Raw genomic sequence first — 14,843 nt, forward strand, 5'->3', positions numbered from 1 at the left:
TCCCTCAATCCTGCAAACCGACCCCGAAGAAACAAATCTTTTAGCGTCTTAATCCCCGTCTCTTCCCATTTCCGAAAACTTCCATCCCACCTCCCTGGCTCAAATCTGTGGTTCCCCCGAATCGGCATTTCCCTTGACCCTAAACCCAACCCGAAGTGTTGGCGAAACTGCCTCCAGATTTTCAATGAAGCTATTATTAACGGACTCCCTGAATATTTCCCCGGCGCTATCGGGAGCGGCGCTGTTGCTAGTGCCTTCAGCCCCGACCCCCTGCACAAACTCTCCTCCATTCTGACCCACTGAGAATCAACCCCTCTGACCAGCTCCGCACCTTCTCCACATTCGCCGCCCAGTAGTAGTACAACAGGTTCGGAGAACCCAAACCCCCTGCCTGCCTTCACCTCTGTAGCAGCACCTTTCTCACTCTGGCCTCCTTCCCTCCCCATATGAATGAGGTAATCCTTTCCTCAATCTCCCTGAAAAAAGACTTTGGCAGGAAAATCGGTAGGCATTGAAAAATAAACCGGAATCGCGGCAACACATTCATTTTAACCGCCTGTACCTGACCCACCAGTGACAGAGGAAGGCCATCCCACCTTGCCAGATTGGCTTTCACTCTCCCCACCAAACTAGTGATGTTGTACCTGCGAAGCCTCCCCCACTCCCGGGCAACCTGCACCCCCAGATACCTAAAATGAGTCCCTGCCCTATGGAATGGCAGCCCCCCCCCCTCCCCACCCTTGCCCCCACCCCGGGTCGAGACACCACAAAATACTCTTGTCCAGGTTCAGCTTGTACCCCGAGAAAGACCCAAATACCCGCAGTAGCTCCAATATTCCTCCTATCAATGCACTCTGTTCCGACACATACAGCAGCAAGTCGTCGGCATATAAGGACACCCCCGCGCTATTCCTTTCCGTGCTCCCGAACCTCTCAATGCGATGGCCAACGGCTCAATCGCAAGTGCAAACAGCAGGGGGGACATAGGACAGCCCTGTCTTGTCCCACGGTGGAGAGAAAAGTATCTCGAACCAATATTATTTGTGTGGACAGTCACCTTCGGCTCCTTATATAATAGCTTTACCCAGTTCACAAACCTTGGTCCAATCCCAAACCGCTCCAGTACTGCCATCAGGTATCCCCATTCTACCCGGTCAAACGCCCTCTCGGCGTCCAATGCCACAACTACCTCTGTTTCCTTCCCTTCCGCCGGTGCCACAACGACGTTCAAAACCCTCCTAATGTTCAAAAACAGCTGCCTCCCTTTCACGAACCTTGTCTGATCCTCCCCTATCACCTTCGGGAGGCACTCCTCCAGTCTACCCGCCAGTACCTTCGCCAACACTTTTGCGTCAACATTCAGAAGTGATATGGGCCGATACGACCCACACTCCGTCGGATCCTTATCTTTTTTTAGCAACAGGGAAATCTATGCCTGCCTCAAGGTTGAATTTTTTATAATATTCCACTGGAAACCCATCCGGCCCTGCCACCTTCCCCGACTGCATCCTCCCAATCGCATCCTTTATCTCCTGCTCCACTATTGCTCCTTCTAATGTAGCCCTGTCCCCCTCCCCTAGCCTCGGGTACTCCAACCCATCTAGAAATTCCTGCATCTCACGGTCTCCCCCGGGTGGCTCTGTCTTGTACAACCTCCTCAAAAACTTTGTTAATCAGCACTGGAGCCACCACCAACTTCCCTGCCCAATCCCTCACCTGAAGAATTTCCCTTGCCGCTGCCTCTTTCCGGAGCTGACTTGTTAACATACCTCCTTATCTCCATGTTCATAAACTGCACCTCTTGCTCGCCTCAGTTGGCGCACCGCCTTCCTGGTGGCTCGCCTGTAGTTCCTTCCTCTTTTCCAGCTTCGCTGGGTCCCCATCCTCTGCATACGTCCTGTATACCTCCAACATCTCATCTATTACTCTCTGCCGCTCCAACCTCTCCTCTTTGTCCACCCTGGCCTTAAACTAAATTACCTCACCCCTCACCACCGCATTTAGAGCCTCCCAGATGACTGCCTTCGACTCCTCACCCGTACAATTGAAACCTACATATTCCTTAATTACTGTTTCAATTTTCTCACAGAACACTTGGTTCCCCAAAAGCCCCACATCCAGTTTCCACCCCGGTCTCTGCGCTACCCCTTTCTCCAGCACCATATCCACCCAATGTGGAACGTGATCTGACACTGCAATTGCAGAGTATTCCGACCCCTGACTCCAGCCATCAAAGCCTTCCCCACCACAAAAAGGTCGATTTACCTTATGGACTCTTTCCCCCCCCCCCCCCCCCCCCCCCCCCCCGATGGGACCAGCGAGCGTGGCTGTGATCTGTCCAACCTTGGCTCCTGCACCAAGTTCCAGTCCCACCCCCACAGTCAGCTCATGCGTGTCCAAGTCGGGCATAGCCCCAAACACCTTCCTCGCAAATCCCACAGCGTCCCAATTGGGACCGCATACACTTAACAGCGCCACTAATCTCCCCTCCAGCGCCCCTGCCACAATCACATATCTACCCTCCTGATCTGCCACCATCTTCTCCATCTGGAAGCGTACCCTTTTGCTGACCAACACCGCTACCCCTCGAGCCCCTCCATCAAATCCGGAGTGAAACACTTGGCTAACCCAGCCCTTTTTAAGTCTCACCTGGCCCTTCACCCTCAAGTGAGTCTCCTGCAGCATTGCTACATCGGCTTTCAAACTTTTAAGATGTGCAAGCACCCTTGACATCTTGACTGGACCTCCTAGCCCTCTCACGTTCCACGTGATTATCCTTACTGGCGGTCTCTCACCCCCCCCCACCTTTCTTATCCACCATCACCATACCACTGGGCCCTGCCCCAAAAGCCTGACCTGCCCCTGTCCATTGTTAACATCGAACCCCCCCCCCCCCCCCCCCCTCCCAAGAACCCCCCCTACAAAAACATCCCCCAACATCCATCCCTTCCCCCCCCCTCTCGCTCGCAGGCCCATTGAAGCCTGCTATCCAGGCTCCAACGTCTGCAGCCCTCCTCTCACCTCACTCCCGTTCACTAACTGACTTTAGTTAGCTAGTGTGGGTGGCTCCCCCCGCCAAGACTTCTTGCCCCCTTCCACCCAGTCCCAGAGAAAGAAACACTAAAACAAACCCAACAATCCAACCCCTACAATTCACTAACATAACATTTAACCGTCGCAACACAGAACGCCATTAACTTGACCTCTGTAACAATGCAAAGAGAAGTACATTTCAATACAAATCAGTAAAAAGAAAGTTGTAACATTTATACATTCTCCAGCCGCTCAAACACAGTCGACAGTCTCTCTTCCAGTTCCGCTCTTCACGTCTGTCCCAAGCCTTCTGCCCTCACGAAAGCCTCAGCCGCCTCCGCTGTCTCAAAATAAAAGTCTTTGGCGTTATATGTTACTCAACTTCGCCGGGTACACCACACCACATCACACCCCCTTGTACAAAGCCGCCTTCACTCGCCCAAACTTCACTCGTCTTTTTGCCAACTCCACCGTCCAGTCCTGGTAGATCCGAACCGCAGTACCATCCCACAGCACCTCACGCTTCTGATTCGCCCAGCTTAATACCTTCTCCTTCATGCAAAACTTATGGAAGCAGATAATTACTGCCCTTGGCGGCTCGTTCACTTTGGGCTTCGGCCTTAATGACCAATGAGCTTGGTCTAGCTCGTACAGGGTGGGGTTCTCCTCCCCCCCCCCCCCCCCCCCCCCCCCATCAGCTCTGCCAACTTCTTAGCAAAGTATTGCGTTGGCCTTGGGACCTCTGTCCCTTCGGGCAAGCCCACAATTCTCAAATTGTGCCGCCTTGAGCAGTTTTCCAAGTCTTCCACCTGTTATATTTCTTTACATTGCTTTCTGTCAAACATTATTTAATGAGAAATGCCTTGGGACCTTCTATTCTTCAAAAGATGCTGTATGAAGGCAAGTTTCAATCCATGCAAAATTCAAGATAACCAATAATGCCCACGTTATTTTGTGGTTTCTCCTTGCACATTGTAAACTGCACAGTGAGTAAGGGAGGGTTCTAAAATCGCTTTGGATTTATTACATGCCTGCAAAGAGTCTGGCACCTAATCAATTAGATTTAGAATGCTTTGAGAGTAATCACATTTGATTATAGCATTTGATAAACATGCACGGTGTTGCAGATTATAAATTGCACAGCAACACCAGTGGCAACACTAGCTTCAGCTGCAGTGGAGTTACACTCCGTATGACATAGAGTCCAAGTAGTGGGAAATAAAGTACTTAAAATTTTTTTTTAAGTACACAATTCTTTTTATTTTCCAATTAAGCAGCAATTTAGCATGGCCATTCCACCTACCCTGCACATCTTTGGGTTGTGGGGGGTGAGACCCACGCAGACACTGGGAGAATCTGCCAACTCCACGCGGACAGTGACCCGGGGCTGGGATCGAACCTCGGTCCTCAGCGCTGTGAGGCAACAGTACTGAGCCACCGCGCTATCCTCGGAAATAAACTTCTCGACGGGATGCACCCTTGTTAATTTTGAAATCTAATCTGATTCATGACTTCTATGGCCACTTTCACAACAACACAGAAGTGACAGTACAATTGAAGTTTTAGCCTTGCACAGCAGCAATGCGCTGTCTTCCTTTTCCTGTTTTGTTCGATCTGATTGCTATCCTACATCCACTACTGATGTGTAAAAGTAAAATATGTAGTACTATTGGGAATCTGAAGTAAAGTTAGAAAATACTACAAAAATGTAGCATTGTGGTCAGAACTGGCAAGTAAGAAGTAGAGTGAAAGTTTCACATTGAGACACTTCTCCAGAACTGTTGTGATGTAAGGGTTACATTATTTGGAGCAATTACTTGCTTGTTAATTGAACGTTCCGTGTTGTTCTGACCGCTATTTTGAAAATATTTCCCCAAATTATGTCCTCTTGTTGAGGTATTTAAATTGATAGAAAGGGTAAATTCAGAGAAATTTTCTTTCGGTGAGGAGAATCCAGAGTACGGGAACATCAAATCAATCTGGTCAGCTATGCTATTGAATGTAGGAGCAGGCTCGAGAGACCAAATGGCGTACTCCTCGTCCTATTTCTTATATTCCTAAATATAAGTAACCTTAACATTTGAGTTAGGCCTTTAAAGAATGAAATGAGGAAGCACTTTCCCCATCCAAAGGGTAATGATTTGGATTTTTTATTGGCATGGGGAAATGAAGGACTGTGAAGCAAAGGCTGATTTCTGTTCCTTTATTTGATCAGTTAATGATTTTTGCACATAGCCCAGATACTGAAGTTGTTTGCCTCTCTGTTTAGAATTTCTATTTTTCAACAACATTGTACCTTATTGTCTTTCTATGTTTCTTTAATCAGGTATTTTTAGTTAGAAAGGCGATTGGTCCTGATGCAGGACAGTTGTATGCAATGAAAGTACTCAAGAAAGCTACTCTGAAAGGTAAGCCTGAATCTCTTTCTTTTTTTTCTTCTTACAAGTTTTACTTTTGAATAGTTAATTACCCGCTCTGTGCGAAATAGGATGAGGAACACAAAGTAAACAGGTCACGTTTTTATAATGCCATAGCAAAATGACGTGGTCGTTGGAATCTGAAATGAAAAACAAAATGCTGGGAGGGGGAAAACCCAGAATTTGCATGTTCTGATGAAAGCTTATTGACCTGAAGCAATGACTGCTTCTCTCCCCACTGGTGTTCTCTGTTCTGCTGAGTAATTCAAGCCTTCTCTTTTTATTTAACCATTTTTACAATATTCTGGAATGGATTGTAATGATCAATAAAAGGGCTTTAACATACCGTCTACTTAATATTTGATCATAAAATACTTCCCAAAAATATTGATTACCAATTGTTTTTTGAAGATTGCTTGTTTTAAATAGTAATTAATTTTTAAAGAGGCCTTCTGCCTGTTGCTATTCTTACTGGAATACTGTCCCGGCGGAGTGGCCAATAATGTTGCCAAATTAACTAGATATGGCAGTTATTAATGATAATATTGCTTTTCAGAGTCGCCAGGTATCAAATGATACCACCACAAGGCTTTACCGGATATCGATCAAAGACCAAACAACCAGTTGTCAGTTCAAGTTCAAAGATAATTTATTTACACACAAGGATTACTTCGACATGCAACATAAAACACTACGAGTTAAACTGCACCTAACAACTACAATAACCTATACTTAACTTCAGGGCAACCGGCTCTTTGCAGATGAACAAGGCCTTTGTTCGGATCTTGCGTGGCTGGGTAGAAGAAGTGGCTTTGTTTCTGCTGGGCTCATCCGTCTGGAAGCGATCGTTAGTCTTGAACTTGTCTGGTCGTAATGCTACACGTGGTTTTGGGTGTAGGCCAGGGCCAAGAGAGACCGAACACATGGCTGTGTCTTTTTAGCGCTCTGGGATTTTGCGCTCTTTGGGGCGGTCTTTAGTTTTGGACCCAATAATTCGACAGGCTTCGATCACTGCCTTCGATTTTGGCCAATAAAGGGGCGGGTGCCTTGATGGCTGGGTGTGTCCTGAGCGGTCATTGACAGTGGCTGTTTGGGCTTTCTTGGCAAAAGGAGTGGCGCCGGTTAGTCTGCATCTGTATCGGTCACCTGAGTACAGTCCTTTTTTTCTGGGGAAATGGGCCATTAGAATGCAAGTGAGCAGGGGTTTCGATCGCGTCTAGCTATCTGGGTTGCAAATACACACACAAGCTCCGAGTGTGCCTGAGTCCTGGGTTGGCCATAATTCCCATGGTCCTTTGCAGGTGGCCATCTGAGATGGCTACATGCCTCAATAGGTTTAACTGGCTGGTCAGTTATATAATACAAATTGGGGAGTAATGGTGCATTTTAAATCCAAACCTTAATAATCCTGAGAGAAGTGAATTCTGACAGATGGCAAGCCAGATTGTTTAGCTCAGCTGCTTCTAATAAATATTTGACACTATTGACATTGCATTAGCAGTGTCATTCATTTGGTGTGGGAGTTTGAACTGACTAGAATTTCAGATCACTGAGAGTGGTTTTGGAGTTTTGGTCAATATGTCAACTCCTTCAACCAAGTTGGTGAAGCACCATTATCCTTGGGAGAAATAGAACGCCTGATGCAGCAGCCATGGAATATCCTGGAGGTTGGGGCAGGGTAGGTTTCTTGATCACAGCTTCACTTATCTGATGTTTCTAACTGCAACCTTTCCTCAGTTTTGCACCACGTTGATTTGTACTCATTGGGTATTTGTTCCCCACAATAAAAATAAAAACCTAGGGAAACATAGAAAATAAGGGCAGGAGTGCGTTATTCAGCCCTTTGAGCCTGCTCCGCTATTATCATGCCTAATCTTCGAACTCAACACCATACACCTGCACCCACCCCATATCCCTTGACGCCTTTAGAGTCTAGAAATCAATCTATTTCCTTCTTAAATATATTCAGTGGCATGACCTCCACAGCCTTCTGTTGTCGAGATTTCCACAGGCTCACCACTTTGAGTGAAGAAATGCAGTCCTAAGTGGGCTACCCCGTAACCTGAGATTGTGACTCCTTGCTCTAGACCTCCAGTCTGTCCAGCCCTGTCCGAATTTTATCTGTTTCACTTAGTTTCTCCCTCATTTTTCTAAACTCCAGTGAATACAGTTGATCCAATCTCTCAAGATACAACAATCCTGCTGTTCCAGGTAAACCTCGGCTGCACTCCCTCCGTGGCAAATATATCCTTTCTTTGTTATTGAAGAGTGGCATTTTGGGTGGCACGGTGGCACAGTGGTTAGCCCTGCTGCCTCAGTGCCAGGGACTCGGGTTCGATTCCAAAGTCGGGTACCTGTCTATGTGGAGCTTGCACGTTCTCCCCATGTCTGCGTGGGTTTCCTCCGGGAGCTCCGGTTTCCTCCCACAGTTCAAAGATGTGCAAGTGAGGTGGATTAGCCATGCTAAATTGCCCCTTAGGATGGATTTGCCGGAATGGGATGGAAATTGGGCTTAGGTAAAGTGGTCTTTCGAAGGGTCGGTGCAGACTCAATGGGTTGAATGGCCTGTAGGGATTCTATGATTCTTGTAAACAAGTACAAGTTATGATGACAAGTGATTAACCTGAAACATTAACTCTGTTTCTCTTTTCACAGATACTGCATAACCTTTGTATTTGCAGTATTCTTTTGTATTTATTTCATATATCCAACATCTGTAGTTGTTTGTTTTTGTGCATGTTATCATTAGATTAATTGTTCAGGTAATTAATTCAGTGAGTACATTTGTAATCAAAAGGGCAACATACCTTTTATTAAATAACTTTCTGAACAATATGGTTTTAGTTCCAGTTGGGAAAGGGCAGGACAGGCTTGGTGCACCAGCTACTGTTGAAGAGCTAAGATTGGCACAGGTGGAAGGAGCAGTATACTGCCTGTGATGCACTTTCTACAGCTCTGTGAACTTATATATTTGTTTTCAATGATTGCATGTTTTTTCTTTTAGTACGGGATCGTGTCCGAACAAAAATGGAAAGAGACATTCTAGTGGAAGTAAATCATCCATTTATAGTTAAATTACACTATGGCAAGTACTACTCTCTCCTAATAAATTATTTTTATACTTTAACGTTGCTTTAAGAAAAATTAATTCATTCTGTTGCTCCATTGTATTTTGGAGATCTACTTATCAACAAGGTGTAGATTCAATGCTGTCATTCTCACTCAGAGTACTGTTTTTAAAAATATTACTTAAAATATGTTTTGTACTGTTACGATCCCTCTAGAGGTCTATTCCCTGTAGAGACCGATAACGTTTATAAAAAAAAAAAAGAAATGCTAACTTTCAATGCAAGTGGGACTAGCTTAGTGATAGAAACTGGGTGGCATGGACAAGCTGGGCCAAAGGGCCTGTTTCCATGCTGTAAATATCTATGGCTCTATGACTCTGATAGCTGAAAGGATCAATTGACAAAATTTCACATCTTAAAGCTTTACTGTAACAAGCAGACACTATTAATTAAACACATTGTCCACAACTTATGCCTTAAACAACAGAACAAAACGTTTCCCTTTTACTTTTAATATAGCCAGAAAATCCACTTCACACAGATATTCTTTACACTGTCCCTTAAATAGTCAATGGATTTATGGACCAAATCCAAAGTGATTCTTGGCTCTCAAAGGTTTACTTCCGATTCTTTCCTTTCCCAGCCTGGTAACTGTAAACCCCAGAACTGTCTTTCATGGCGAGGGATTTTTACTGGAGATTTTCTCTTTTCCTCATGTCAGATAAAACTTCCAGCCTTGTTCCAAACCCTTTTTCCATCTGAGTGCGAGCTCTCACTCTCATTCCTACATTACATACCATAGAGACTTTCAGCCCCTAATTGCTCTCTTTCTCCAGATCTTGGCAGACTTGTCTAAATTTCAGGAATTTCTTTAGAAACCTTTCACCTTTTCAAAGCCCATCTCCGTGGCAATATGAATCCCATGGCCCTTGTATCCAGGCAGAAATGCTGATTTGCTATCCATGAGACTCCCACGCTCTCATCTCGGAAGTAAATGGACAGGTTAAAGGATAACTATTTACAACCTAACATTCTCAGGACATTCCTGGAACTTTAGAGACTAGCAGTTTGACCACAGTAAATAGAGATGCTGTATTGATAGTCACCTATGGGCGGCACTGTTGTTTCACAGTGCCAGGGACCAGGGTTCAATTCCCCGCTTGGGTTACTGTCTATGCAGAGTCTGCACGTTCCCCTCGTGTCTGTGTGGGATTTCTCTGGGTGATCTGATTTCCTCCCACACGTCCCTAAAGACGTGCTTGTTAGATGAATTGGACATTCTGAATTCTCCCTCAAGTGTACCCGACCAGGTGCCGTTGTGTGATGACTTGGGGATTTTCACAGTCACCTCATTGCAGTGTTAATGTAAGCCTACTTGTGACACTAAGGTAGTTATTATTATTGTGATGTATTTTGTGTAGTGCAGCTAATATACCATAATGTTTCATGTAATATAACATACAAAATCAGACTTGGGACTAAGGAAGTCAAACACAGAGAAATTATTGTTCAGCGGGAGGTTGTGGCTATCTGGCAGAATTGATTTGCCTCTGCTCCTCCTGTTAATGAAGAATAAAGTTTTATCGGGATCTTGAGAAAGTAAAGAGGATAGGAAGAACAAGGTATGGGCATACATACATACATAGTAAAAATTATGTGCTTGTCTATGTCCTTGGAAAAAAACAATCACAAGACTGTTTATGTGTTTATTATGAGTCCTTGAGTTATCGGTGAACACTCTTGTGCTCTAGTCTCAGCATCTCTGACCCAAATTATCTGTTGCCAATCTTGGCTGCGAGCTGCCATTGTTTTTGGCAGTGGTTGCTTAATGCTTGCAGAAAGGCATTTACTAAACAAACTAAAAATAACTGAAGAAAAGTAAATCTAAAAGACAAGAGGCTAAAGGGGAAAGAAGAAAATTGGTAAGATGTCTCTTTATTTCTTCCGAAGTACATTTTCGCACTCTATGTTCTCACACACAGTACAGTACAGTGCAATTTGATGCAATCTGAGTCTTAAGAGTTAAGATAATGGAAATAATTTTTCCTGAATTATTTGGACTAAATATGTTGGGCACCAGCTTTCCATGCATTATTGTCATAGATGTAGAATAATTAGAATTGATGGTTTTGAACCAGTTATATTTGACAACAGGGAAAGGAGTAACGTGAAGTCGTTTTGTCGACAAAAGTGTGTGTTTGGTTAATTATTCAAGTACGTAAATTTTTGGTTAGACTTTGATTTTAATGGGGAACGTTCTGCCTTTACTTGGTCAAAATACTTTGTGGCTTCATTGTCGGTGAAACAGAGAGTGTTCTACGTGCATAATTAATGAACTAAATTTGGTGGTTATCTTGGATTGTTTGCACCATAACTTATACAAACTATGGTGGAGTTTGAGGAGTGCTTATAGAGCACAAATAACATTTAAAAGTCAGTACTCTAGAAACTGGCCCCACCTAGAAAACCTGGCATGGCTCCAAAGTAAATTAATCACCATTTGGAATTCAATTAATTGTGCTGATTTTTCAAGACTTTAAAAGCAAGATTTATTTGGCTGCAAGGATACCATGTTTTAAAAGCTTTTGAATGTTTTAAAAGCTTTTGAATGTAATTAATTTAAAACTGGCTACTGTAGCCTAATATAGCTAGAGAATTATGTTGTATATTGCAGAAATGTAATTTTGGATTACTCAGGTGGTGAATCAGACATTGCAATTAAAATGATTTTTTTTTGTGATAAAGGTTCTTGGTTCTGTTAGTCAAATTAGAATATTTAAAACAACATTTTAAAGAAAACAGGTGCGAAACTGCCTGATTGTGCATTTATGACAGATTTTGTGTTTGATAATATGTAAATGTGTTTGGGTGGAAACTTAAAGAAACACTTCTGGAAACGTGTGTAATTTCTCCAATTGCATCCAAAATGGAACCACTGCTCAGCATTTTACTTTTTCTAATGTAGTAATTGTTTTTATATTCATGGTTGCCCTATCCTTTGTCTTCAGAATTCTGTTTCTATTTGGATAATTGTACCTTAAGCTTGATACATGGAAGCAGATGTGAATGAATCAAGAGTATTTGGGCCAAAATAGCTTGTTTAAAAAAAATGTGTACAACTAACAGTCAGTATTTTGAGAATTAAGTATTTAATGAGTGTTGTACATCATTGAAGACACTGATTACACAACTATTAAAGTGGTTTTATAAGAAGCTTCAAATATTACTGAAGTTACTTGTAGCTACAGCCTGGATTTGCATATATGTAAGCAGGAATTAAGAGTGTAGCAGCAAATCTTTATTAGCATGTATGACTGAGTTAACAGACGTCACGCTTTGTTTCAAAATGTTTTTGAAACATATGCCTGAGCAGAGGTTCCATTTTGGATGCGATTGGAGAAATTATACAAGTGCCCAGAAGTGTTTCTAAAGCAAGAATTAAGATTAGAATAAGAAGCAGAAAATGCCAGAAGAGTGCAGCAGGTTACAATTTGCTCGGTGAAGAAGGATATTGTAACTTCATTAAACTTCATTAGAATGATTTTGGTGGAGGGAACACTACAGATGCTGTGAATTTCCAGCATTCACTGATTGCAGATTTGCAGTTTTTCATTTTTATTGGAGTTTTGTTAAATTTTAAAGACGTTTTAGATTATTTTTTCTCAGTCCCCTCCCTTCCCTGTACACCATTTCCCCCAGTTGAGAAGTTTTGCGAATGATCTGTACTCAGTACTCATGCATCTGACCGAAGGAGCTTGCTTTGGAGCATTACCCGGGGATAAATTTGCCCGTAATTGTACCATGAAGCTACCATGATCCTTTGTTTGATTTTTCTCTGAAGTGCATTCTCTTGAATCATTTATGACGTGTTCTCAGTTGTAGTATAACTTTTATTTATTATTGGTTATTGTTGTCTGGGTGGGACCAGTTTCTAGAGTACTGACTTTTATTATTGGTTACATATTAGCTATGGAATTCTAAAATTATTAATTTGCACAATTGAAATGAATACCGTTATGGGATTAACTATTCAAAATTGCATGTATTCTGATTGCTATGTCTTAATTCTCTATAATAATGGTTTAAAGTGTTACTGCATACTAGTTATACTTAATTATAATTTTAAAAAAGGGGTCCTATGAGAATAGGGTAGTGTTTTCTACATGGAAATCCAAGTTGTTTCTCATTAGAAGCTCTTGAGTCAAAATTATAACACTTTATTAAATGTAACAACTTAGAAGCGTAATTACATGCTAAGTATGACATACAACAAAATACTATTCAGCCAGATCTTCTGCAAATGCACTTGTATGACAGTGATGATGCATAATGAGAAACTGGAAATACGGTGAAGTCAAGATTTTTCCCTGAACAGTTAAGAAAATATTTTACAAATACCCAAAACCAGTGCATGCAGGTTATGTTTTGGCACAGAGGTATTAATAGAACTCGGGTGTGGGATCCTGCCCCGATGTTGGTGTGGGAGCAAAAACCCAGCAGAAACTTGATTGTAATTTCTTAAACTCACACCAACTTTGTGCAAAGCCATATTTTCAGATTGCTTTATAAACTTTCCACATGCACTTTTAATTTAAGAGAACAACTGCTTACCTTGCTTTGTCCTGACAGTAAAGCCTAAGTAGTTCAGAGATTGAAACTCTGGGTAAGTGTCCAAGGAGGCATGTATGTGCCAAGTGACACTGTGGTTGACAGTGGTGGCCCCTGTAATGCCCCCCCCTCCCCCAGGGACCCCTGTAATAAGGGGATCCCCCCCACAGAGAGCCCCTGCAATAGGGGTACCCCCACAGGGACTCCCTGCCTAAAGGAACCCCTCCACACCCACCCCTCACAAAGACCCCCCCTCCCCATAAAAGAGACCCCTGTCTGGAAGCTAGAGAGCAGTCCAGACTGCAGTGGTGAAACCTTAATGCTTGTAAACATTGCGAACAACATAATGTAAGTTGCACGAAGTGCATTCCAGTCACTCAAGTGTGATTTCACCCCATCAGGGATGCCATGGTACCACCCAGCCCAGAGCCAGGGCTCCTGATTGCTTGGGAGACAGCCCCTCCTTCCCAGAGGGTAAGCCTGGTCCACTTTTGTGGAAATCAGTGCTAAACGGCACCCGCTCAGGATCTCCAAGACGAGGCTATTAGATCTCGCGCTTTGGGTAACTCCATCAAGAACATATTTAAGTGAGCTATCTGCAAACTTGAACATGAGGTGGAATCCAGATCACGGTGCCCAGTAAGATCTCAGTGGATCTCACAAGGCGGGAAGGGGCCTCTCGCCAGATGTACTGTGCCTCGAGTCAGGCGTGACGAGGCCATAGCATCATAGAATTTGCAGCGCAGAAGCAGGCCATTCAGCCCATCTAGTCTGCACCGGCCCTTGGAAAGATCACCCCATTTAAGCCCACGCTACCACCCTATCCCAGTAACCCACCTAATGCTTTTGGACACAAAGGACAATTTAACATGGTCAATCCATCTAACCTGCACATCTTTGGACTGTGGGAGGAAACCCACGCAGTCATGGGGAGAATGTGCAGACCCAAGCCGGGAATCGTACCTGGGACCCTGGAGATGTGAAGCAACTGTGCTAACCACTGTGCTAGATCACGGTCGATAGATTGATAGGTCGATAGATCGTGTCCAGTGTTCAGGCATAGAAGTTTAAGCGTAGTTTTGAATCTGTTGCTTGCATAATGTATGGAAAATGTTTACCCTAGACTCAACCTCTTCACTCATTCTACCAATTTTTACTTCAGCCTTTCAAACTGAAGGGAAACTTTATCTAATTTTGGATTTCCTCAGGGGAGGGGATGTATTTACACGCTTATCCAAAGAGGTAAGATATCTGATGTATTTTCACCTAATCAATTTTTGCAAAAATAAATATAGATTGAATAAACAAATAAGCAAAAGTAAAAATATGCTGACAGTCATTGAATCTGAATTCATTATCTGTCAGTCAATAAAATCAGTCATCAGAGATAAAGCGTGTCCAAAATGGAACGGAAGCGAACAGAACAGCTGTAATAGCAGGAAGGATATCTGAATAATCTCATCCTTCCTTGTTAATTCTGCATTAATCCTGGTTTGAAGCTGTCCCAAACAAAAATGTCAGCATTTTTCCCAGTTTTATTTAATTTTGATTTTGTTTTGTTACTCTGCTCCACAATCCTCTCTCAGTTGGTGCAGTGCGTTTCGGCTGGTGACCAGTTGTGTTTGTGGCACCACCAATAAATTGCCTATCCCATGCATTTTCAGGAACTTGTTATTTAATGATAAAAGTGGATTATTCTTCAAAGCCACTCGTTGTA

At 43.3% G+C, this 14,843-nt stretch overlaps 1 protein-coding gene across 3 annotated transcripts in view; it reads left to right on the forward strand.

Annotated features, from left to right (window-relative positions):
* Window positions 1-14,843, forward strand: part of LOC140420940 (ribosomal protein S6 kinase alpha-6) — a 126,337-nt gene that overhangs the window by 59,909 nt on the left and 51,585 nt on the right. For 2 of the 3 annotated variants that reach the window (XM_072505125.1, XM_072505126.1), the window contains 3 exons: window positions 5,360-5,441; window positions 8,455-8,535; window positions 14,289-14,368. In XM_072505125.1, the coding sequence (XP_072361226.1) occupies window positions 5,360-5,441; window positions 8,455-8,535; window positions 14,289-14,368 (243 nt within the window). Of the gene's footprint in view, window positions 1-5,359; window positions 5,442-8,454; window positions 8,536-14,288; window positions 14,369-14,843 lie in introns of those variants that run through there. The other variant, XM_072505127.1, reaches the window with a different exon arrangement.

The sequence above is a fragment of the Scyliorhinus torazame genome, chromosome 5 (assembly GCF_047496885.1).
Source record: "Scyliorhinus torazame isolate Kashiwa2021f chromosome 5, sScyTor2.1, whole genome shotgun sequence".
In the NCBI taxonomy this organism is placed as follows: Eukaryota; Metazoa; Chordata; class Chondrichthyes; order Carcharhiniformes; family Scyliorhinidae; genus Scyliorhinus; species Scyliorhinus torazame.